Consider the following 25,077-nt stretch of genomic DNA (forward strand, 5'->3'; position numbering starts at 1 on the left):
TATGATTCTCACTTTGAACCGAAATCGAAATTTCTTATGTGGTTAGGTAATTGGTATTGGTTTGGATTTGGAAAAAGAGTTAGTAGTTCCTTGAAACATAACGAATTGACATGTCGGCAAGAGGAACCGAATTGACATGTCAGTAACAGGAACAAGGGCTCTCTAATTAATTAATTATGCATCAAATAAAAAAGGCACAGTTTGAAGGATTTTCTGTTCGCAATTTATTGCTATATGCCATGTGGGTTAACTAAAAGTTTTCGAGAGATCATAAATATTTTTCTTTCAGTTTTTTTATTTTATTTTGAGAAATTATACTTGTAAAACAAATTTTACAATAAAGAGAAAGAAAGAAAAATTAGAAGAGAGAAATTTTTTAAATGTAATAAATTTATATAAGAAAAAAATAAACACATTAAATAATATCATATAAATTATTGTAAAAACTGTTGTACATGTGTTATATTTATTTTATTTTAAGGTCAATACTAATTAGTATCTTGAAATATTGGTTAAGAAATTAAGATGAAAAATATTTTTATTAAATGCGTTGTTGATAACTTTTTTTACATTCTTTTATGATTTCTAGTTAAACACTTCTTTCATTTAATTTTTTTAGTGAATGACGTAGGAGTAATGGTTCGTGATTTAATGAGTTTGACAGAATAGTAACGGAAGGAAGGGTACGATTTATCATTGGGCGCAAGGAGATCTAAAGTCTACATAAACAATTAATTAAACAATATCTTGTATGATTTGAATACTTCTATCAATCTTAATATAGTAATTGATCTTTATTATTGAAAATTACAAACCTTAGTATATATTCAATGAAATGATTATAACTTTTTCAGTCAAGCAGGTGTGCCATGTATTGATGACCTGAAAACATTCGCGTAAATTATCTGTTTCAAGTTACTTACAAGTTACAACATAATTTTAGCATGAAGTAGGGAAAAGCACCTATATCTGAAATATTATTAATATTGAAAATAAAAATTATATATAAATGAATTTGTAGTGTAAAGCTTTCTTACTTTGCGATAAAAAATATGATAAGTTTTATTGATTATAACAATTATTTAAAATATCATGACGATATATACCTATAAAACCCTTAAAAAATCACTTTTCTCAAATTTAAATATAAATAGACCCATTGCCAATTTAGCATGTGCAATTATTTCGTAAATAAAAGTTTATTCTTTCATATAGCCTGTGGTTTTTTTTTTGCACTACGAGAATTTAAATGAGAATTTAAATGATTACTAGTTTGATGACCCATGTCATGCATGAGTGAATTGTTTTATTAATTGATATGAATTTGTAATTAAATATATAAGATAAAGTGAACTTTATTTTTTTTCCAAAGATAATATAAATGCAATATTCCCACTAAATGTTCAAGTACATTATTCAAATTTTATTTACATTCTAAATTTATTTAAATTAATCGTCCAGCATGACAAAATGGAAATCAAAATTCTAAAATCTTATACTTAAAAAATATGTAATTGTATAATATAATAATCTAATCTAGCTATATAATAATGAAGGGTAAATCAAATCCGTTGATTTAATTTAACATGAGAATAGCAACTTATATTTATAAAAGAAAACAAAAATACCAATAAATTATTTGTTTGAGTAATTCTAGACTTGATCTTACTAAGAAAGGTCTTTATTAAAGGTAGTAACCAGTCACGTTCTCTGACGTAAACTAGTCATTAGTAAGATTAATAGATATTTTGTATCAATATTATGGTGATAAAAAAAACCAAAAATATTTTTTCAAAATATAAGATTCTTAAAATACAAAATTATAATTTTTTTTGAATAAACGGGTATTTTAATTTATACAATGTGCTATTTTATCATGCACATTGTATAATTGAAATTCATAATATTTTTTTACAAATACATAAATTATATTGAAGCTAAATATTTTAACAAGTATATATTTTAAATTTTTAATGAATAATTTAGATTGCAATATAACACTATTTTAAAATTAAAACAAATAAATGCTTGAGAAAAAAATAAGAATACATATACAAATAAAAGAATAGTTCGATATAGTTTGAATGTTTTTTTTTCTAGTTATGTAAATAGGATGTATAATGTGTCTAGCAAAGAAAGAAAAGAAAATATATTACTAACGTGTAACTAAAAAAGAGACTCTCCTTCCTCAAGTTGAGAATTTTTATTCCTATTTAAATATGAATTAAATTTTCTCATAATAATAAAGTAAAATATATTTTTTTAAGAAAATTAAATAATTACTTAACACATTTTGTATTTGAAATCAATTTTTTTGACAACGAAAGCTCCTTGCACCACCAATCAGCAATTTAGATCTAAGTGGCTCCGTTTAAATTGGATCAAGAACAAGCCTTGCATCCATTTATGTTTTTTTGTCGGTAGTTCGAGCCTATATTATAATGAGAAGGTAGGTAAGTCTTCATTCTAAACAAGGGCATGTGATTTGAACAAAGCGTTCTAAATATTTACAAAAGCTCCATCATTAAGCACCCCTATCTTTTCTCATAATTTTCTTGTCCGGAAGATAACTCGATGCATAGAAAGATATGCACAGAGAATATCATTGCAAATGCTCCATTCCCATGGTTCTTGAAGAAATATGCTTATGATATGTTATGGACAAATGCAAAGATCAATAATTCAGGCTGACAATCTTGGTATCAAATCCAAGCACCAACACTTATAATCTGATCTTGACATGGCATAAAGTTCATCTGGTGTGAGGTTGTCAAGTTCCCTAGATATCCAGCTATCAGGCATGCCAACAATGTTGTTACTCAGAGTCATTGTTCCATGGTCTTCCTCCGGATGAAGTTGAGATCGTATTCTCTTGTATAGTCTCATGACAGAAATACAATCTTCATAAGGGTCATGAGTGCCGGATTGGATATCATAACTGTAAACCAAAGAACAATAATACTGGAGATGAGATTAAAAATTATGGAATCTGCAATTAATATAGTAGCTACAGGTTATATTATGAAAGCAGTAGCTATCGCAATTTAAAAGATAAACAAAAAAGTATTGATGCAGCATTTGTGATAGGTTTGCTGCTCTAGCCAGAAATGTGGAAAACTACTGAATTAATGTGTTTATACCAGATGATGTTTACTAAAAAGTAGGAGATCAAGGTAAAGACTAAAGAAAAAATAAAGCAGATTTCTTTATATTACACTAATACTCCTAACCATCCGGAGATCTTTCCCAACTTACATGACACATTCACACGTGCAATAACTTTGGGCTTGTTTAAGATGATTATGAGTTTTTAATTTTTTATTTTCAAACATAAATTTCAAAACAAAATGCATCTAATTGAAATGGAGCCAAATTGATTTTTAACTTGGTTTTGAAATTCTTTCAAGATCAGAAAGTTTTGCTCACCAATTTCATTTTATTTTATCATGGACAGATGTTTCATAGAGTCTATTATGATCCTGAGAAAATTGAAATGATGGTCAATGTACAATTGTACATACAGGAGGAACCGATTAGATCATGCCAATCTGATTATAAAAACAGAAGAAAAACTTGAAATTGGAAGAAGCAATTTATGACTGAAAAAGGATTGAGGAAAAAATTAACTTGCCCAAGATATGTTCGGGTGAGATACTTGAGCGAATGGCTGACCAAATTTGTTTTCATCAAAGGACGATACTTTGCAGTGTCTCTGCAATGCAACACAAAAGCATAGGCAAAAGATGAGTTCTAATAATTTACACAGATCTGCTCTCAAATAAGAAACTGTCCATTCAAATAGAAAATTCAATCAACCTGGCATAATTCACAATATAATAAAAATCTAAGCAATTGAATAGTATGGATCTTTAAAGTCCGGAAACTTAATTTGGATAACAAAAAAAACTGAGCAGTATAACAACTATATAGTTTAAAAAGTGAATTCATAAAAACACATTGTAATCTTGTATATGAAAAAAAAAAGGGAAAAAAAACATAATAATTGTTTTGTTCATCATCATGACAAATCCTAAAAGTTCTGATAAAAAAAATAAGTGCAAGACATGGTTGTCAAGAATGATTCTGTCAAGCATGATTTAGCATAACTAAGTTATTCAAGAAGCATCTACCTCAGCATATGATCAGGATAATTCATTTTTAAGCAATCTAAATCGTGTGCTAAGTCATGCCCCACAAGAAGCCTGGCCTTTCCACCATCCAGTCTAACTTTGCCAATGGATTCCCCATTCTGTAGAATTTGCAGTAGCTTTTCTCGAACTTTCTTTAGTGGAATGGCGTTTTTGAGATGCTCTTCTGTCAATCCAGTTATATCATATCTGAAAATATCAAACAAAATCAACCCAAACACTCTCTTTTCCCTGTCCACTTTTCTCTTTGACAATAATGCTTTGTGTGGATTAGAAGTGAAAGAGAGAGTATAGAAATAGGAAGGATAGACATAAAAGAGAAATAGAAAAAAAAAAAGTACCTGTAATTAGTAACAGGTATTTCAGGCTGTACATATGTATGAAAGATTAATCTCTCATCTTCATCAACCAAACACACTCTAGCACAAAGTTCCAGAGAACCATCACTTCCACCACCAACCATTTCACAGTCTATTGCAACTGCTCCTCCAGGGCCCTCCCCAGCATGGTTTTCATCAGAAGAATCTTGACAATCAAACTGGGAATCTATATAGGGCAATGCACTTGTTCCCTGCAACAGTTCCATACACAACATAAACTTCCTAATAGGAACATAAAAGAGTAGACAAGAAACACTGATTGTGAGCAGGTTTGTTTGATTACTTAGGGTGAATAGTACACATAAGACATTTTATTTTAAATATAAATATAAATGCTTTAGGTTGCCAATAATCAACTTACTGGACAAGTAGGGGCAGATAAGCGACATGTTTCTCTATGACCAATGAGAGACCCGGGACTATCAAATAGTGCTAGACAAAGTTGACAGCCCTGTTGAGAGAAAATCTTTGAACAAATTCCTCTTGGCAAAGGACCTAAAACATAGAGGAAAATAAAAGGATAAATAATGAGCTAAAACATGAAACCAATAAATACTGTTGACATGAGAGATTGAGTACAGAAATGACTAACCAGTAAGATGTTCCCTCAGAGACTCAAAAGATTTGCAGTGCTTTTGACAGACCCCGCATCTTGGCTGATGAACAGAATGATACGAAGTTTTCATGTGCTCAATAAGATGCTCTTTCTTCTTATATTGCTTATAGCATGCCAAGCATTTGTGTCTGTAGGGAGAAATAAGTTATTCTTCAAAGAAACTAAGCAAATAAACAATTATACCCAAAAGAAAGCACTGATTTCAATATATTTAAATCTACTCAGAACCACGGAACATTTCATTCCATCATTCATTATATATAGCAAATTCTGGCAATTATATATAGCAGATACTCATTAGTCCCACAAACGGACTGAAAAGTAACTAGAATATTCTTTCACATAAGTGACTCTTCTAGAGTGCAGTAGAGAACAAAATGCAGTAATAACCAATTTAAAAATTCAGTGAGTTTGATTCTAACATTTTTCTAATTTACTTATGACAATGTTTGAATTTCCGATCAACGGCTACCTCCAGAAGCAACACGGAGATCATAATGGAAAATGAAATAAAATATAAAAAATTAAAGTGAGGGAGAATTGAGGAGCAGAAAATTGACCTTGTGATAGGGTTTTGAGGAGGGTCCGCTTCGGCGTCCATGGGGAACGGCTACTTCGACCAAAACCCTAACGCCACGGATGAAGAAGAAGAAGACGCAGCAGCGACTGTTTCAAGTCAAAACGCCACCGAGAAATTTTTTAAGGTAAATGCTCCAATTCAGCATATCTTGTTCTCTTGAAATTAATTTTTCTAAAATTATAACTATTACTTTTTTTTTTATTTATCCACGGCACCAAGCATTTATAATAGTCACCCACTCTACATAACCAACTACCTAAACCGCCTATGATAAGTACTGCCAGGGGTGTTTGCAGGTTAGTTTGATTCAGCTTACTTATCATCAAACCTAAAATATATGGGTTTAGCTTGGTTTAATTTTTACTTAAAATAGAATTTGAATCAAATTAAATTAGTATTTTATAATTTGGTTTGATTTGGTTTTTTTTATTAAAATAATATTTTATTAAAATTTATATACTTTTTTGAAAAATTAAATTATATTAAAAAATTACGAATAATTATTTATGAAACTTATTATTAATACGTTAAATCTTCTATAATAAAATCTGGGAATTTTATTTATTTCATATATTTAAAAAATCATTTGAAAAAGAAAACAATATTTATTATATAAGTTTTATTTACATAACACTACAAATATTATGTAACTCAATTGATATATATATAAAATATATATGTTTATAAGTGTCAGATAAATATTAAGGTTTGATTTAATTTTAAAAACATAAATCACAAACTAATGGACTTGAGAAAAGAAATCAATTTGACTTGATTTTTTATTTTTTTGAATATTTTTATTTTTATTTTAGATCAATTTGAATTTAAAGACCCCTAACTATTTCTCCCTCTAATGCACTCTTTTTTAAAATTAAATTTCAATAAATTTTTAAAAGAATTTGTTAATAAAAATAATAATCTGATATTGCAATTAAGTTATTGGGAGTAGTTGTCATGAATTTAATTATAATATAATTTATATATTCAAAAGTATTTATTTATTATAAATTTTAACTAAGTAAAAAATATTCATCCTATATAACATACAGAATAAAATACTAATTATATACTACATTACCGATATTAAGCATCAATAATTATTAATTTGCAATAAATAAAGTCTAAAAGCAAAAGACATTAGTTATACGACGAAGAATATCTAAAAGTTCATTTACAGACTCCGTATAAGTTATTAGATGTAAGTATGAAATCGTTATAATTTTTATGAATAGTTGTGGAAGGTTATGAAACAGAGCGTTTATGCATATTTGTGAGAGTTTTACAGACTGGTTGTGAACTTAATTCGTAGAGTCTATATGAAAATAATAATAAAATACTAATTAAACATTTCAATAATATAATAAAACAAAACAGTAAATGATAAGTTTATAATATTTAAATAACCAAGTTTAATAATAATACATCATTATTAGATAATAACTTGTAGATATTATAATAGTGGTAGGTCATCCTGATCGAGAGTTTGATGTTACTAGAGAACAAAGATTTGATATTATTAAATGTGAGAATTTTATAGTTGAGAATAACACACTAAATAAAGGTATGTTGAATGTTAAAATTTTTTTAACTTACTAATTTTTTGAATAACACACTAAATGTTAAACAGACAAAAAATAAAAAAAAATAACTTATATTTTGATTTAATTTTTTTAAGTCTACCGAAATTACTTTGAGTTCATAGAGTTTACTTATAATCTACTAAAAAAAAGTTTACCCAAAAGCCAACTCACATAAAACAAGTGAACTTGTAAACGGGAAATAGTTAACTGAGTTAACTTGAGAGTTTGACAACCATAATTATGACAAATTTCTTTAAAAATCTGAAAAATCTCATCTTAAAAATGAAAAATGTGTAATGCTAATGTGGCATAGCGAGACTTTGTTCTAGATCGACAAAAATATTTGTTCAGTTATCTGTGATAATTATTTAAAATTTTAATCCCAACATTATTCTGAATTTTCATGTCAAATTTTCATATGCCTCGAGACTAATAATTTATATGATTATTGAAAATTATTCCGAGGTTTAAATGGATATAGTATTTATATTATATACGATTGAGCATGCGATGATCCAACAGTTAAGGGAGAGTATTTGATTTTGAAGCCTTTTTTTTTTAACCATGCGATGTTTAAATGGATATAGTATTTATATTATGTATGATTGAGGATTCGATGATCAAACGGTTAAGGGAGTATTTGATTTTGAAGCCTTTTAAAGATCTGATTTTCCAAAAAAATAGTCAGAACAATATTGGATTGCATGTTTGTTTGGTATCTTTAGGAAAATTTGTTCAGAAATTGAGTACATATATTATTCCAGGAAACACGGATACGGCCAAAAACCAGTTTTGATTGAAATGCTTCGTTTAAAAAATTTGACGAGTCAAAATTTGATTTGAGGATTGAGTTTCCTAATTAATATTGATTGTTTTGAAGTTAAAATCAAACTTACAGAACTTAATTGAATCTTCCCTCTAACCCGTGGCTCTCTTACAGCAAGTTCTTCATTTCCGGCGAGGTTAATATGTCACATTTTTCTCTATACTTCTACTACTAGAAAAACAATGTCATGATTCTTTCCAAACTTAAATGATTTAGGTCTGGTAAATATGAAAAAAAAAGGTTCAGTGAATCTAAAATGTTTTTTGGAAACGATTTTGATTACCATGAATATAATTTTCTGAAAAATATTTTTTACTATTTAGTGATCATCTAGCATATATCTAATTATATTACATTGATAATTGTTCTAAGATGACATGCAACTGGTGATGATTAAATCATTTTAAATTTTAAAATCTATAAACACATTAAAAAAATTGGAGAACTAAAACTAAATTTATCATATTTATATGAATTAAAAACAAATCTATATTAGTTTATCATACGCAAATAACTTATCATCTAATAAAAAAATAATTGAACTTCATGTTACTCCATCTTATATTGAATTTGTCATTCATTTCTATACTATATTAATTAAATTATCTTGGAATCTTATATTTTCTCTTTCCCCCTCCATTGATATCTAAAAGAATATAATAAGATGGCATTAATAATTGTATTACCTTAAATTTTCATTCCGTCTCCCTTCAAATTAACCATTCTATTTTCCTCCGTTAATACTAATAAGAGTATCACATATTAGTAACTTTGATTTTTCTTCTCTCTACTTGCAAACTAAAGAAAGTTATCTCCTATAATTCTCTTGAAACAAACTAAATAAAAGGGTATCTTCCTCTTTTTTTTCTTTTTATTAAGATTCCTCCCCTCTTTATTAAACCAAACAATGCCTAAAGAAAAAATAACTTAAGCTAAGCTGCAAAAATAAAGTTAATATAAGAAAATTACCCTTTTTTTCCTCACTAAATCTGAGTCCTATTATAATCTTAATAAAAAAAAACGAGAAACAATGCGGTGGACAGGTGATTACAGTGCGTATGGAAAAAAAAAAAAAAAAAGAAGAGAGAAACAAAACCACAAAAAGTATAAAAGCTAAACGGGAAGTTAAACCTCATGGATACCAAAAATACAAAAGACAAAGCAGTAATGATACCAAACGGTTTGCACGTACTTGAGGAACAGATACCTCTGGATTCTGGACCTTGTACCGATGTTGATTTATTACAGCATACAATTAAGATCCATGGACCATATAAAACGATACATACGACCTACGGGTTTGCCCGAGGATAACGAGTGTAATCCTTTGTAAGAAGATGCCAAAACATAACCCAGAAACAAACATTTGACATGCCACTTGATCACGTTCAGCCTCTCTGCCTTGTCAATTGTCATCATCAGCCAACCAAGGTTTCTTTGTTTCACATGCTTCAAATTATGACACCTCAGCTTTTTAGTTTTACACTTCAATTAAAGCCACCACACTACCGTTGGCTGTTGCTAGTTAAAGTGACAATCCTCCGCCTAAGTTTTGTTTGTTTCTTAAAGCAAGCATGAAAACACATGCATCAGAGAGACTTGAACCAAACCAACCATACAAAAAGCTTTTTGATCCATTGATGAGCATAGCATAGTCATTTAGACACAGGATTACGTAATTTTTCCCTAAAGAATTTCAAAAGCTTCTATATATTACTTATCCTACTTTCATAGTGCGCTATACACATATGCAAAATTAGATTAAATTGCAGAGAAATAGAAAGAAAACTACAAATTACAAAATACTAAGGCAAGAAAGATATTTAGCATAACAATATTGCAATTTTCATCTGAACCGTTTTAACAGTTATTATCTCATCACATGTTGTCTGTCCACTTAGACTTGTTGCTTTCCCAATAGGAAAAGGCTTTTGTACTCAGAGGTTCCCACTGAACGCTTCCAGTGACTCTTACCAAAGGGGGACCACTGTTGTAATGGCGCTTTCTTTGCTTATGTTTCTGGCCAAAAAACAAAATCAACCACTCCGTTTTCCCAAATCATAACTGGGAGTTGAAATGTAATTTGGGTCCACGACCGTGTCTCCCTCCAGTATTCGCAGAACCTTGAACAAACAAGACAAGTATGCCATCAAGATCAGGTGGGGGAAACCAAGAGTGGTATAACATCAATGTGTAAAGTTGGTATTCAGCATAATATATTGCAAGCCATTGCTATTCTTAGTTCTCACATAAGAAACCATCAAGGTTGATTTCATAAAAGTTAGTGTTCATCACATGAGGAATTCCTTCAAGTTCCTGATTGACTCTTGGATTACAACCTATAAGGCTATGACTGCTTAAATAAAGTTTTAGTTTACGAAATATGTAATTGTAGCCCACTCAAGTAAAACGAGACCAAACAAAATATCTGTTGAATTTATTCCTTACCTGTGACATGCGTGGTCTAGAATAAGGATCTCGTCTTATGCATAATGAGGCAGCATGCAGCATGCAATAGACCTCATGCTCGGAATAGTGACTTCCCAACCTTGGATCAATCAGTTCCTCAATGGCATATTCTTCTAATAGTGGCCGAGCCTGTTTCATATCCAGATGCTCAAACAATTACTCAAGGCAAGGCTTGAACAAAGAAAGAAACTCATGGTCCACTGTTTATCTATTGAGTACCATGCTTCTTATTAATGGCCTTCATCTCAAAATGATGCCAATATATCACACAATTAAAAATCGTAATAAATTAGATACGTATATCATTTAACTTACCCACTCAGTAAGACACTGTTGTCCCTTCGGTCGATTGAGATCCACAGCCTTTCGTCCTGTAACAAGTTCCACCAATACCACACCGAAAGAATAAACATCAGCCTTTTCAGTTATTTGGCCGCTTTGAGCATATTCTGGAGCCAAGTACCTACATGACACCAACAAAGCTTAGTTGAATTGTTGATATTGTACCGACTAACTAGACAATGAAACTAAACAGGATTAATGCACTACATACCCAAACGTTCCAATTACTCTAGTTTCCACTCCTGTGTCACCATCAGGCTGCCACCTTGCCAGTCCAAAATCACCAACCTTGAAGAATTTAACACAATTATTTAATGAAGTGAAAACTTTTGGGCAAAAAAGATAAGTAGTGGCGCCTTTCATATATAAACTATAAAACTACTGGCTGCAAAAGCACAAAGCAGGCAAAACACAACCCTACCAGTGGTTCAAAATCATGAGTGATAAGAATGTTGTTAGGCCGCATGTCACGATGGATAATGCAACCCACTCTGCACTCTTCATGAAGATATCGCAACCCTCGAGCAGCTCCAACAGCAATTTTTTGCCGGGCAGACCATTCTAATGGTTCTGGCTGTCTCCCTGAAAGACATCCAAGTAATGTCAGTTAACAAATCAAGCCAGTATCAGTAAAATGTATCCCTTTATACTATATACTATATGATATTGCAATCATTGCATTTAATGTGAAAATAACATAATATCTTTAAATATTCTGCATTACTATAGTCCTCAACAAGAAAAGTCCTACTCCATCCCATGGTTTGGCAGGCATAAGAAACTATTCAAAATCATCACAAAAACATAATCACAAACTATTGGAAATATGTATGAAACTAAGTTTTATCTAATAGTCTAAGGGCTCGGGTCTCATTAGCTTCACAAAAATGAATTTACTATATCAAATCAACTTCCCAAATTTTAAGATGATGCATAAATTTTCAAGTAAACCTATGACCTTGGCCTCTTATGGACTACACAAATATTGCATGTTGAATGACTTTAGTAAGTTCAAACCAATTCAAAAACATGACTCTGTCATGACAGAACTTGGTCTGCAAGTAAAAGAAATTACCATATAAATGAGAATCCAATGATCCATTACATATGTACTCATATACCAATAGCCTTCTTTTATCCTCTATACAGAACCCAATCAACATAACAACATTTCGGTGCTGAGCACAGCTCAGGACTTCTACCTCTGAGCAGAATTCTAGATCACCCTGAGAACTAGCCAATTTATGTTGCTTGACAGCAATGACTTGTCCATCTGGCAGAAGCCCTCTGTGAACAGATCCAAATCCTCCTTCTGCCAAGAAATTGGCTTTTGAAAATCCACCTGTGGCAAGCTCCAATTCAGCATAGCTGAACCATCTGGGAGGTTTTCCAAAAACAGGAGCCTTGTGTTGGCAGATTGAACATAAGGGAGGTGGACCAGGTGGGGTATTTCTAGATAATGCCACTGCTTCTCTTACATTTCCACTGAAATCGTAGTCGGTCTTATAGGTTGAGATTTCAATTTCAGCTTCTCTATCAAGTCTTGAGAACTTTTCTAGCAAAGCTCTAGTGGTAGATGATTGAAGCCTATTATAAGATCTCTCTGTTCTTTCTTCCTTGGGTTGAGATGACTGTTGATGCAAAAGTAAATCAGTGATCCATGGCTGGAATCTCAAGCTTGTTGAAGATGTGGACAAATTTTCACTGTCTGTGTCTGATATAGAATCATCAAGTTCTGGATTTTCTTTAATAGTTTCCTCTTTCTTTGACTCACCATTCATCTCAGAGATGAAGAATGGTGAAGTTCCTTGATCAGAGCTTGAAACCGAAGAAGTACCAGCTTCAGTTGTAGTAAATGGTGTCCCTAGCTCAGGGCTGCTAGTTGGAGTGACAACTGGTCCCTTTATGGAATTTAAAGAATCATTCTTCTTCTTAATTTGTTTTCCAGGCATCTCATTTTGTTCAGAAGGTAATGGACATAATTCTTCAAAATCCTTCTTTTGTGTTCCAACCAAATTCAAGCGGAGTACCTTGGGTTGGGAACGCTTCATAACCACGATGTTGCACTGCAGCTCTTCCATACATTGTTTTTCCTCATGTTTGAGCTGCCTGTAAAGAAAGAAACACCAAAATACCGACTGAACTATAATCTAAGATCAATATAATAGTAAAAAGAAATTAAGATTTTATCAATTATGTTTCATATTACAATAGCATCCGTTTATGTGGGGAAAAATATTAAAGAATATTACTTGTCTAGTACAACCCAATTGGCTTGGGATTTCTTGGCTTCCGCAGCCACTGCTCCACATGGTGATCCAGAAACAATTTTAATCTTCACATTTATCTGTTGAATAACTGTTAGGTTGGCATATGGATGCAAACACAACATTCACTATGAACGCTTCTTACATCAGGGCCACTAACCTTGTTAGGATCATAGACATCATGGAGCTGAAGGATCATTTGAGAGCAAGAATCAGTGATATCACTCTTATGTTCTGAACTTGATGATCCTGAAGTAGACTTCTTCTGACCATTGGCACAGTCACCAGCAAACCTTGGAAAACCCCATAATCTTCGGCCTACATATGTGCAGAATAATAGTAAGGTATACATAATAAAGGAAGAGTGAAGGCTCAAATGCCCAATAAAAAATAACAACAGAGTGAAGGTTCTATCATGCATATCTAGACTTCAAGCTGAAATAAAAGACAGGTGAACTAGATAAAGCAATAGTAGATAACTATACTCATTCACAACCAAGAAAGTAAAACAATAATCGCACAAGGGGGGATTACATGTCAACCTGCTATCTATTTGTTCATATTACAAAACGAAACAATTCGCATGATAAAGGGAATGACATACTCGATAGGATTTAACTAATTTCTTATTTACTTGTAAGAACATAGGCATCAAAATTACCATACGGCAATAAAGAATATCTGACAAAAAGAGCACATAGATAAACAAATGAAGGCGAAAAATGGATTACCTGCACTTTGTGAAGGTACAACCACTAGCAGTGTAATGCAATCGCCAGGTTGCACAACATGAGTTAGGGACCAAACAAGAGCAGTCTTTGGAATTTCCTTTGAAGCCTTAACGGCAACAATAACCTTTTCAGCTCCATCAGAACCTTTTTCTTGCTTCCCTCGCTTCTGTTGTTCTCGACTCATCATCAGCACCAACAATCCCAAAAAAAACTTCCTTGCTCAACAGATATCACTCAATAACCATCAAACCCACATGTTCCTATATTCTAAACAACAAGGGGGAGAAACAAAAGAACATGTTTAACATCACTAGTTTTCCCTCACCTTGTCAAGCACCACTAGAACTATTATATATGCAAACCACTAACCAACATGCAACATGTCTCCAAGCAATGACAGAACAACCACTACCCACTGACAAGACCTTCAGTGCTACAAAATGGCTAGTAAACTTTTATCAAAACCATGGCTTTCGGTCACCAACAGGATGGATTCTGCAAGTACGCTATCAAAATAGAATCAAATCTGTGAAGAATCATATACCCTTTTTGCTCAGAAAGCAAGACGTTGCATCCTTCGAGCTTTACCAGGTACTATGTATCTCCAACAAGGTTAAAGACACTGCACATGAAGGCCCATGAGACAATCCATTACAAGAGAACAGTTACAGACACCAGCTGTGCTGTGGAGTCTTCAAATCACCCTCCACAAGTCAAAACATTTGGCTTCAACTAGTTGTTTTTACTTTTGATAAGACTCAAGAGGAACCCCCTGCCAAAGATTCCACTACAGAAATAGTAGCATGTCCTTCACATATCAAGAGTTCCAATCAATTATTGATATGACTGAAGGTAAAGAGGTCGTCTAGCTCTCCGGGTCGCTGAAAGTTCAGTATCAATTTTCACCCTGCACAGTCCCAGAAGAATCAAGTTAAAAATAGTAGTAATAATCATATCAATAATGCAAAGAGTCTAAAGAATAAAAAATGCATGAGAATGTGAGACATAAAAAGATAGGCAGATAGCTAATCACTAGCAACCACCATTTTATTGCTTTAGAATATCAAAAACATCATTGATTACTAGAAAACAAGAAGAGAGATGCCCCGAGTAAGATACAAACCTTTCATTTTCTCTATTATTATATTGTATTCACACATTTTACCAATCCTCAGGACACTGAACATCCAGCAAAAAAAAAAATAAATAACAGCAAAATAGAACAAATACAGTAACAAGAACAAATAATAACGCACACTTTACTGTTTATGATTATTATCATTACCATCAGAGCCTGAAAATTTTCAACGAAAACCAGTAGAGTTACTTTACATAACTTCAAAACGGTTCCTTATACAAAAAAATATTGTCAAGAAAGAAAAATCAACAGTAAAACCTAAGTGAATAAAAGAATGACATCACAACCAACAAGCATTGTAAACATAGACATGAAAACAAAGAGCCACGGTGATCGAGCTCGAAAAAATGTTTTCAGAAATGAAAGAAAAGGAAAACGGATTCTGAGCCTTTTGTGGTTCAAAAAAGTTGGAAAAAGCTAATCAAAGCTTAGAGTTAAAGGTTCCTTGCTTGCTAGCTTACTTTGTTGCAAATATCTCTAGCTAAATGGCACAGAATGAAAGGGAAGCAAGAAAATGGGTGCGAAAGGGGCCGAAAGAGTGAAACGTTAAAGAGGATGGAGAGAGTGCAAACATGAGTGAAGGGAAGAAGAGAAGAGAAGAGGTTGAGTTTGTTGGTTACTTATTTGAGTGACCAATGGAGATAGAGACATGGCGAAGGGAAGATAGAATATGATACTATTAAATAAATAAATAATTTATTATTAGTACAATATTATAATATTAAAATTTAATAAAGCGCGATGGTGTTGCAATTTGGTGTACAAGAAGAAACGCTCACACATGACATGCTTTGAATGCAGAGAGAGTGAGAATCAATCAGATTTTGTGCAGAGCAGAGCTACGCTGTAAATCGCCGTCTGTCATCTCCCATAGTTTGCTTAGTTTCTTTTTCTTTTTTTTTTTTTTTTTTTTTATTTCTGAAACGACCTCCCTTTTTCGTTTATATTTGTTATTATTATTATTATTATAAAAATAAAAGGCTGTATTTCTTACTTTATTTTGTAAAAAAAACGAAAATTTTCAAAAAAGAAAAAAAAACTATTAATATAGCACTTCAAAACATGTATGTTTTAATTGAATTATTTACCTTAAATAACACTATTTTCTAAGGTGAATAAAATAGAATTAAAAATGTTTAAAATGAACGTGTGTTACTTACATTTGTTTTCCACTTTTTCTTGACCATTATCAAACTTCTCATTATTCTATTTTAATCTCATTATTTTCATTTTTTATTCAGACTCCTAGTTATTTGGATTAGCTTTAAGATGAAAAGTGATCAATTATTTTCATGATAAATATAAAATAATAAATAATTAATACATTTTCATGGTATCGGAATAAATTTATGAGATATAATTGATAATTGTATGTTATCCAAACATATTATTCGACACCACATTCCTCACACATAAACCCATTAACTAACTGGTACAAACAATTTAATCTCTCACATTTTGTCAAAAACAACCACAAAATATCTTTCTTCTCCTAGTTAATAATAGATATTAAAAGAATAAAGAGATGCAAATTTTAAAATTATATATATATATATATGTATATATATATATATACTTTATACTATAATTAATGCATCCATACATATAATAAATGTGATACTAACATTTTCAGTGCACTTTTTTAGACTTATTTACTCTCTAAAGGTTATAAATAACCTATTTTTTATTTTTATTTATATGTTCTCAATTTTTTTATTCAGTCTCCCGCATTTCCAATATATTTTACTCTTAATTACTAAAAATCACTATTAACCTTCTGCATGCATATCTTTCTCATGTGTCAAATGTAAGCGAAAAAAAATACATAATACGAAATGATTGTATATAAAGAGATAATAACATTGATGCAGTAAAAAAATTAAAAATGATAAGAATTATAAAATTTACTTGGCCATGAAAAAAAGTCATCAATTTAGATTCCTTCTACTATTATTCTTTAAAAAACTAATAATTAATATTTATTAATAAAATATTATTAATTCAGTAAAGAAAACGATATCACAATCAATCATTGAGAGATAAGTAAAGTAAACTATAGTAACACTTTCTGGGGTTTTTTCTAATGCACACAATCTCACTAATTTTCTGGCATAGGAATTAACTTGTTGGCTTGGGAGGAAGTTTTATTTTCTGAAGATAAAATAATTTATTAGATATTTGATTTGGTGAGAGAGAAGGAAAGAATGAGAAATTATAAGTTTAAATCCCTTAACTATTATTTCTAACAAAATTAAAAAAAACAATATTTATTGATAAAAAAATTATCAGATCTTTTTTCCTTATACAAGGTGGAGCAAGATAAAATGCGCGTATGAGAATGTATACAACATTCTATGTTCTGATCATGATATATAGTATAAGAATTAGCATTTCCTTTCAGAAAATAATATAAAACAAAACTTAAAAGAACAAACCATGTGCGCAAACAGAATTTTGATGCGTAAAATTAATTTTGATGTACTTTCAATACTCTTACATTTATGCGAACGTGCTACAGTTAGCATGCTCCGGAAGTTATATCATATCATATGCCAATTGAGAACAGAATAATTGGATGGGAAATCTTGTCAAGAGAAGAATTACAATGAAAACGCATATAACAATTCTAAATAATATTTATCGTGCTATTTTTTTGTCAGGTAAAATAAAATAAAAAAGTATTCAATATTTTTATGTTTTCAAAATACAGTATTAAATATTAAATATACATATTTTTATTAAGGAGAGTCGAAGATGATTAAAAAAAGTACAACAATACACGAGAAAGGGAGAATGTTGTACCAAATTTTCCCGAATTATATAACCTCTGATTGATTTGCACGTACGTGAAAATTGATATGACCGTAGCATGAGTTCTAAGAATTACATTAGGCTGCGCAAGAGCGAGATAGAGCATCAGAATTCAGATGATCATGTTCGAATACTAACAACTTGGTGTGCCACGACTCATTGGGGTCATCATCATGCACTTTCACTTTCTCTTTCTCTTTCTTTTCCTTCTATAACTACTAACTATATATGTCCTTATCATACTAATGTACTACTTCATCTATATATTTAATATAATGTACTGCTACTCATTATATTAGTTTATAGGGTTTTAAATTTCTTGAACTTTTTATCCATTTTTTGAATACTTCTCATCAATGTTGCAAATAGAGTAGTTTCATTATTCATTTTTTTTAACTCGTCTATCATAATGTGTGAAATGCAGCTAATTCCACTACTCTTCGTTTCAATCAAAATATAAATATAAAAAAAAAACTAACACATAGTAATATAATATCGTTTAACTAACTGACTTGGTTGATAAAATGCAATATTTGTGAAAGTAAAGTAAAACTGTTTCAATTTTTTAAACATAAACTAGTAGTTAAAAAAACTGAAGGAAAGGCAATAAATTGTGAAAGCATTGAGTGCACTGCAGCTGCACATGAAGGACAGTGCATAAAATAATAAATGGCGGTGCGGTGAAAACTTTAATAAAAAGCCACCGTCACGTCAACTTAGCATTCAACGCTTGATGGTTGCTTCTTCCAAATCCAAACCCAAAAACAACAACGAGCAGAGCACAGAGTTATTCAGTGCTTGCGGTACCACACAAGACACAACTCCACTGGGGACCCCCTCGCCGTTACCCATGGCCGTCCCCTCCATATTCACCACCGCTGTCAGCCTCGGATCGTTTCCCGACGACTAACGTTTTCCGTCTATTCCTAAATCATCGTTGTTATTTTGGCGCCACGTGTCCTCGTTTCTGTTTCTTCTGTAGTTTTCGAACCAGCTCAATTTTTTATCTACTACCTCCGAAGCAAGCTTCTTCTTTGTTTCTTTCTATTTTTTCCTTTATAGTAAGTTATTTATCTATTTGGTGTGAAATAGATATATGTAGTTTCTTCTTCTCCTAATTTATATATTTGGAGTGTGGAATTTAAACCTTTGTCATGCGTACGTAGGAAACAATTTTAAGTGTGGTAAAAAAGACAAAAAAAAAAAAAGGTGTTGCTGAATCAGCAAGTTGTTACTTGCTAAACAATTTACATGGCAATTATGAAATATATGATTTGGCTTTGGTCAAGCTGTTCTTGCTAAACTACAACGGCTTAATTAATTTTCCTGTCTGTACTTTATAGACTTTGTTAAATGTTAAATATATAGTAGCAGTACTATAGCAAGCATATTACTTACATGCACGGGATTTTTGAGTAGTCTTTTTGTGTAAAGGAAAAAGCACCCATTAATATGTTTGCTTCCGTCCTTTGTTTTTACCTCTTGTTTATGTGACGTGATTTGTGGGAGGATGGGGGAAAATATTAATCATTAATCAATAATGTAGTATGTTCGGAATATCGTGTACACGTCCCACATTCGTTGTGTGAATTTTTAAATGACTATGCATCCAAGCTTTGATTAGACATTTTCAGAAGTATAAATGTGAGATTCATTATTGTATATTTCTAAATTAAAAGGCAACAGTTGGATAAAATTATCTTTAAAATCACAATTTTAACATTCGAATCATTTACATTAGGTCTAAAATTCGTTTGGTCAGAATTTTTACAGTTGCGTTTTTATCCATATTTGTTTTTACCAGTCGTACGTTTGATTTTGTTTCAAGATAGGTTTTAGTGAGGTTCAATTTCAAGAGGATTCTTCAAAATTACAAGTCACTGAATTGGACTTGCATTTATTAAACACACGTTGTGAGAGAAAAGGAATTACATTTTAACTGATTTATTTAAGAGAAGAGATAATGCTCCTTTAAAAGGTTCTGAACACTCTACTTGTCAATCCTTTTGTGCCTTGTACCATTTACCCTAAAAGGATATAATAAGATCAACCCTGACATTTGGACATTATACAGCCTCCTACATCTCACATTCAAATGCAAATACTAATTGCCAACCAACTTTTGAGATGGTAATGATCACCATCAGACTCATGATCAACCAACCACTCTCATTTGTAAATATCAGAGCTCTTTTCTCACCCAATTATCTCATTATTTTCTTCATACAGTTATTTTATTACTTTGCTGAAATTGTCATTAACTAGTGTATCGACAAGAAGAAATGTTTTTGAAAATGTTGGTTTTCTATTTTCTAAAAAGCTTTAAGAAAATCCTGTTCGTAACTTAGTATGCATTTCTTAAAAAACAAAAAATGCAGAGTAAATCGTTTTAAATCTCACTTTCGAATTGTCTCTTATGACAAAATCGTGAATTATTTAATGTGGTTGATTAGTGTGTGGGGGCAAGTGGGGATTTGGATGGTTATAGGTCATTTAATGCTACTTGGGCATTGCTTACCCTCAAAGATACTATTGTCTACAGACATCCAATTTATGCTATGGGAACTCGATCTTCTTTCACTGTTCTTGCATTGATTTTTGACCAGCTAGCTATTCCTGTTCCTACTTTCAAATGCTGAGGTTCAAAGCAAACGCAACGGCACAATTGCTTCGGATTTCAGTTTCTTTGACATAAATAGCCAATTGAAAAGAAATAAAACTTGGCATATTTTTACGTCCCTTTATTTTAGTTTTTTTAGGTCACTTGGGGTCGCTATCCTAGAACCTGTACAGTTTAAGATTTTTTTTTAAAAAAAAAATAAATCAGTGAGAAAGACAACGTGATTTTATTTTATTTTTCTAAAATTTGTATAAAAAGGATAAAAATAGTTTTTTTTTATTTTCTTCATTCCTTATATACCTTTTTTTAAAAAATATATATCAAAGAAAAGTAATAATAGTTTGGTATTGTATTTGTATGTATCAAAGAAAAAATAAATATAAAAAAATTCCTTCTACTTTCATTTTTTATAATCTATCGTTTGCCCATTTTATTTTCACAAAGTTAACAGTCTTTCATTCTCTTGTATATTCGAAGCCTCCGTTAGTTCATTGCTTCCTTGATTATTTTCTTTTACGTCTTGTTTGTTTGGGTAGAATTAAAGTGAAAGAAAATAAGAAAGGAGAAAATAAGATAAAATCATTAAATTTCTACTATTTTGTTTGAGATGGGAAATGAGAAACAAAAAGAAAGAAAATGATTTCTTTGGAACCCATACAAAAACACTTTCCCCCTAAATTTGAATGAAATGAGAGGAAAAATGATTTATCTATTTTTCTTTATTTTTTACAATATGAAATTAAAAATTTAAGAAATAATTTTTGTTAAGAAAAAATTAGAGAAACAATATATTTTAAAATTATTATATCAATCTAAATAATATATATATCTTTTTCATTTTTTTATTTCTATTAAACAATTTCAATTCATTTAGTTAAATAATCAAGTTTCACCTTGTAGCTTTGATCTAGCTTTTAACTTTCAACTATCTTACATGCTAATTTTATCAAAGGCATCGTTAATATTCAACTATGATTTAAGCAAGGTTATCCCCAGTATAGAACACCTATAACAAATAGATAAATTGAACAGATTTTAATTTGCAAAAAATCATAAAAGTATAATCTTTCATTTTGTTGTATCTTTTCAATACTTTTTCAGTATTCAATAGAAAAAAATTTGGTATGTTAAAAGCATCAAAAGTATAACACCAAACACGGATGAGATTCAAGTCTTAGGATAATTGCGTTAAACATAAAGAACAGTGCGTTAATAATAATTTTATTATTTGATTCAAATAGGATTATCTTTGATTAAATAATACATTTGATCTATAAAAAAAGCATAAATAGTATTGTTTGATATTTTGTATTCAATAATTAATTAGAAAGAATTGACATTATTGTAGTGTTTTATTTGTCCCTAGCATTTAACATAACTATGGATCATCGCATATACTAATGATTTGAAGATTTCTCACTTTAAAGTGACTTTTCTCCCCCCCCCCCGCCCCCGCGATCTATTTATTACTATTACATTTCAATTTGAAGCACATGCGGCCTTGACCATTGAGTGGTTTATTTGGTGAAGGAAGAAGAAAGTGCGTCCAAACTTGATGCAATCTTACCCCGCACGGGCATAGATGCAAGAGAAGGCCATAGGGTTCTTATGAGCCTTAGGGTAGATTTCGGGCCAATGAGCTAAGTACGAGCCCACTTATCTTTGTAAATATTAGATTAAGGTTTCATTATTTTTTGGCCTTGTATTTAGGACTCTATAATGTAGGTAGGGTACCCTAGAAATATAGGATTTTTCAGCCCTTGTATTTTAGGACACCTAGACTAATTTTTGTAATTTCACATGCACTAAGTGAATATTTGATGTGTGTGGTTGGAAATAAATTTAATTGAATTGGTAGAAACCCAATCCAATTAAATTTTAGAGGGAGAGGTGAGCATTTGCTTACTACACCCATTATCACATCATATAGTCACACACTTTGTGCATGTCCTTCATGCTTTTCATGTCTCATGACACCTAAGCACACTTAGTGGAGAATCTTGGAATTGATCTTGGATTAGTGGGTTGAGCCATAACTAAAATTCACTAATCATAATTAATGAAATTTTGACTCCAAAGTTTGGCTCCACAAATTCAATTTCAAATTCAAGTAAAATTTGAATTTCTCTTCAATTTTGTGTGACACTTAGGCTATAAATAGAGGTCATGTGTGTGCATTTTTTTCAACTTTGATCATTTGAATATTAAACTTCAGATTTCAAAGCTCAGCACAAAATTTCGTGTTCTTCTCTCCCTCTCCCCTCATTCATCTCATTTTTCCTCCAAGCTCTTATCCATGGCCTCCTATAGTAGCGAGCTTCTTCTAGACTCATCTTCTCCTTGAAGTGGCATCTCCTCTCTCTCTTCCTTTCTCCATTCCGCTGCCATTCATCTTCCAAGAAACAAAGAAATCCATTGATGAAGAAGATCCTAAGCCTACAAGCTCCAATGGAGCTTACATCAAAACTACTACTAAATTTTCAACGTATAAACTTTTCATAATGATTGATTGAGCAATTATTTTAACTTGTTGATTAGCATCGTTTTTAGCACACAAATAAAAGCACTGGTTACATGACAAATCAGGAGCTATTAAGGAGGGATTAGGGAACATGTTAGGTGAACTAGTAGGGCACTGGAATAAGCTAGTAATCTTCATAATTAAGATCATTTTCGTTTACAGTGTAATGTGGCCTACATGTACTATGCTTGTTTTCTTTTTCTTATCTGGTGCTAGATGCTGGCCCTTATGTGTTAGGGAGATACGACTGCACGTATGGCTTCAACCGTGTAAACTCCTCTTCATAGGAATGCCGTTTTTCATTTTATATCTTCCTTGATCATCTGTTTCATATAAAGTGAACATTGATATTTATATGTATTTTCCATGAATGGGAAAAATTGAGCCTAATCATGAATTAATTGCCAATTTAATTCATCATAAAGGGCAAGCAGAACCCCTCGATCTTGAGTAGTTTCCGTGTAAGTAATTTCATATATACTCATGATTAACAGATTTACGTACAATAAATTTCTTGGTTCAATTGATGCCTAATAAGTGATTAAAACTCTAAAGCTACTGTATATTTAGTTAAAACATTCCACACTGCAGGTTCATATTATAGTATTATGCTTTTTTTTTACTTTTCTGAATTAGTCAATACTTTGAAGGGGACAGAGGAAAAGGTAGGGGCATAGGGCAATGAGGCAGGACTGCCTGAGCAAAGACTCACATGCAAATACATTGGCCCTACAACTGTAATAGACAGCTCAAGGATTATTGCCTATTATCTTTTAAGCCACAAACCTACTTATACAAAATCCACAACAACAGAAAAATAAAAAAAAATTTAACTACTCCAAGCTCTAAACAGTTTTGTCTCAAGTGTTTCACAGGCTCAATAATGCAATGCATCATGGGGTGGGCCACTTGGAATTTGTGCCCACATGCAATTCATACCATGCATGGTGTACAAGGTACATCCCCATGTTTTACCTTGTTCTATGAAAAAGATGAGAGAAGGCTAGGTTAGCCCCCACTGGAGGCTCTTTATTGCTATCCCAGCATTCTGAAGTTAATGATTTCACGTAAACTGCAAAGTGATGAGAAGAACCATGTAGTAATAATTGTGGCCAAGAATCAGGTCCATGAACATCCAACATTTTACAATCTGCAAACCCACTAGACATCAAACCTTGTCTTGTTATGATAATAAAAAAAATATTCTGATTCCAATCCATTATGAAATCTAAATATGGTAGATCCATTTCCTCTCTTTCTCCTTTTTGGCTTAAATTTCCCCCGTCCCTCTCTTCTTTTCATCTGATATCAAGTTGATGCTATGGACCTCATTCCCCTATTATATGTATTGTACTACTGTATGAATTTCTTTGGTGCAGACTATGGTACTAGGACAAAAAAATATTGTTCTGAACAAACACATGGAATATGTTGACTAATGCATGTCCCTTTAACCAAGCTGATTGTTCTTTTTTACTTTTGCACTAAATCTTGGCTGCATTCATTCGTGTCGCATGATTGTTTGGCCTCCCCATAAAAGCTACTATTCATGTTTTGCAGTTTTAACTTTTAATAAATTACTTAATTCAGCCTTAACGTAAATTAGATTTCGTACTTTCTCGATGTTGGTTAAAGCCTTACTAAAGGATAGCCTCCGGGAGCAATTAAAGTGAAAAAGTATGCCTGTTATTGGTCACCTTCCTTTATGGGTCATTAGATAAAAAAAACCATGCGAATGCTACTTTCTTTTAAGGAGCCATCTTAATCCACCCAACTAGCCAATTTACAAGGAGCTAGACTGCATTTATTATGTGCAAGAATGTAGATGATGTCAAAAAGTTTATAACACTCATTCACACATCCTATTTAGCCAACTAAGTTAGGTCTATTTGGTAGCTAGAGTGTCCTCTAATATCTAAATACATTTCCCTTATTATTAGAACAAATTAAATAAGCACCACATCTGTGGCATCCCCCTCCATGGGATTTCTAAAATGAAAAAATTACTAGGCTTTCAATTTCAGTATATCAATAAGAGGACTAACACC

At 31.5% G+C, this 25,077-nt stretch overlaps 2 protein-coding genes across 2 annotated transcripts; both read right to left on the reverse strand.

Annotated features, from left to right (window-relative positions):
* Positions 1 to 2,439: 2,439 nt before the first annotated feature.
* LOC114374167 (apoptosis-enhancing nuclease-like) lies at positions 2,440 to 5,925 on the reverse strand. The gene is made up of 7 exons (XM_028331775.1): positions 5,705 to 5,925; positions 5,121 to 5,272; positions 4,890 to 5,023; positions 4,490 to 4,719; positions 4,131 to 4,337; positions 3,632 to 3,712; positions 2,440 to 2,938 (listed from the first exon to the last, which is right to left on the reverse strand). The coding sequence occupies exons 1-7, from the start codon at positions 5,743 to 5,745 to the stop codon at positions 2,683 to 2,685; spliced, it is 1,101 nt and encodes a 366-aa protein (XP_028187576.1). The 5' UTR covers positions 5,746 to 5,925; the 3' UTR covers positions 2,440 to 2,682.
* A 3,373-nt stretch (positions 5,926 to 9,298) lies between these two features.
* On the reverse strand, positions 9,299 to 15,123 carry LOC114376499 (inactive protein kinase SELMODRAFT_444075-like). The gene is given in 10 exon segments (XM_028334649.1): positions 9,299 to 10,167; positions 10,170 to 10,253; positions 10,579 to 10,728; positions 10,915 to 11,062; positions 11,153 to 11,229; positions 11,363 to 11,523; positions 12,017 to 13,050; positions 13,194 to 13,288; positions 13,369 to 13,526; positions 13,940 to 15,123. Coding segments are annotated over 10 exon segments (2,253 nt in total). The 5' UTR covers positions 14,127 to 15,123; the 3' UTR covers positions 9,299 to 10,008.
* Between the last annotated feature and the right edge of the window lie 9,954 nt (positions 15,124 to 25,077).

This window comes from Glycine soja, chromosome 11, assembly GCF_004193775.1.
Source record: "Glycine soja cultivar W05 chromosome 11, ASM419377v2, whole genome shotgun sequence".
In the NCBI taxonomy this organism is placed as follows: Eukaryota; Viridiplantae; Streptophyta; class Magnoliopsida; order Fabales; family Fabaceae; genus Glycine; species Glycine soja.

Excerpts from the sequence above, each read along its gene's own strand:
- LOC114374167 (XM_028331775.1), bottom strand. The coding sequence starts at position 5,745 with ATGGACGCCGAAGCGGACCCTCCTCAAAACCCTATCACAAG. Across the intron at positions 4,338-4,489 it reads ATACCTGTTACTAATTACAG|ATATGATATAACTGGATTGA; the intron begins GTACTTTTTTTT and ends TGATATTTTCAG. Across the intron at positions 3,713-4,130 it reads TATCCTGATCATATGCTGAG|AGACACTGCAAAGTATCGTC; the intron begins GTAGATGCTTCT and ends GTTGCATTGCAG.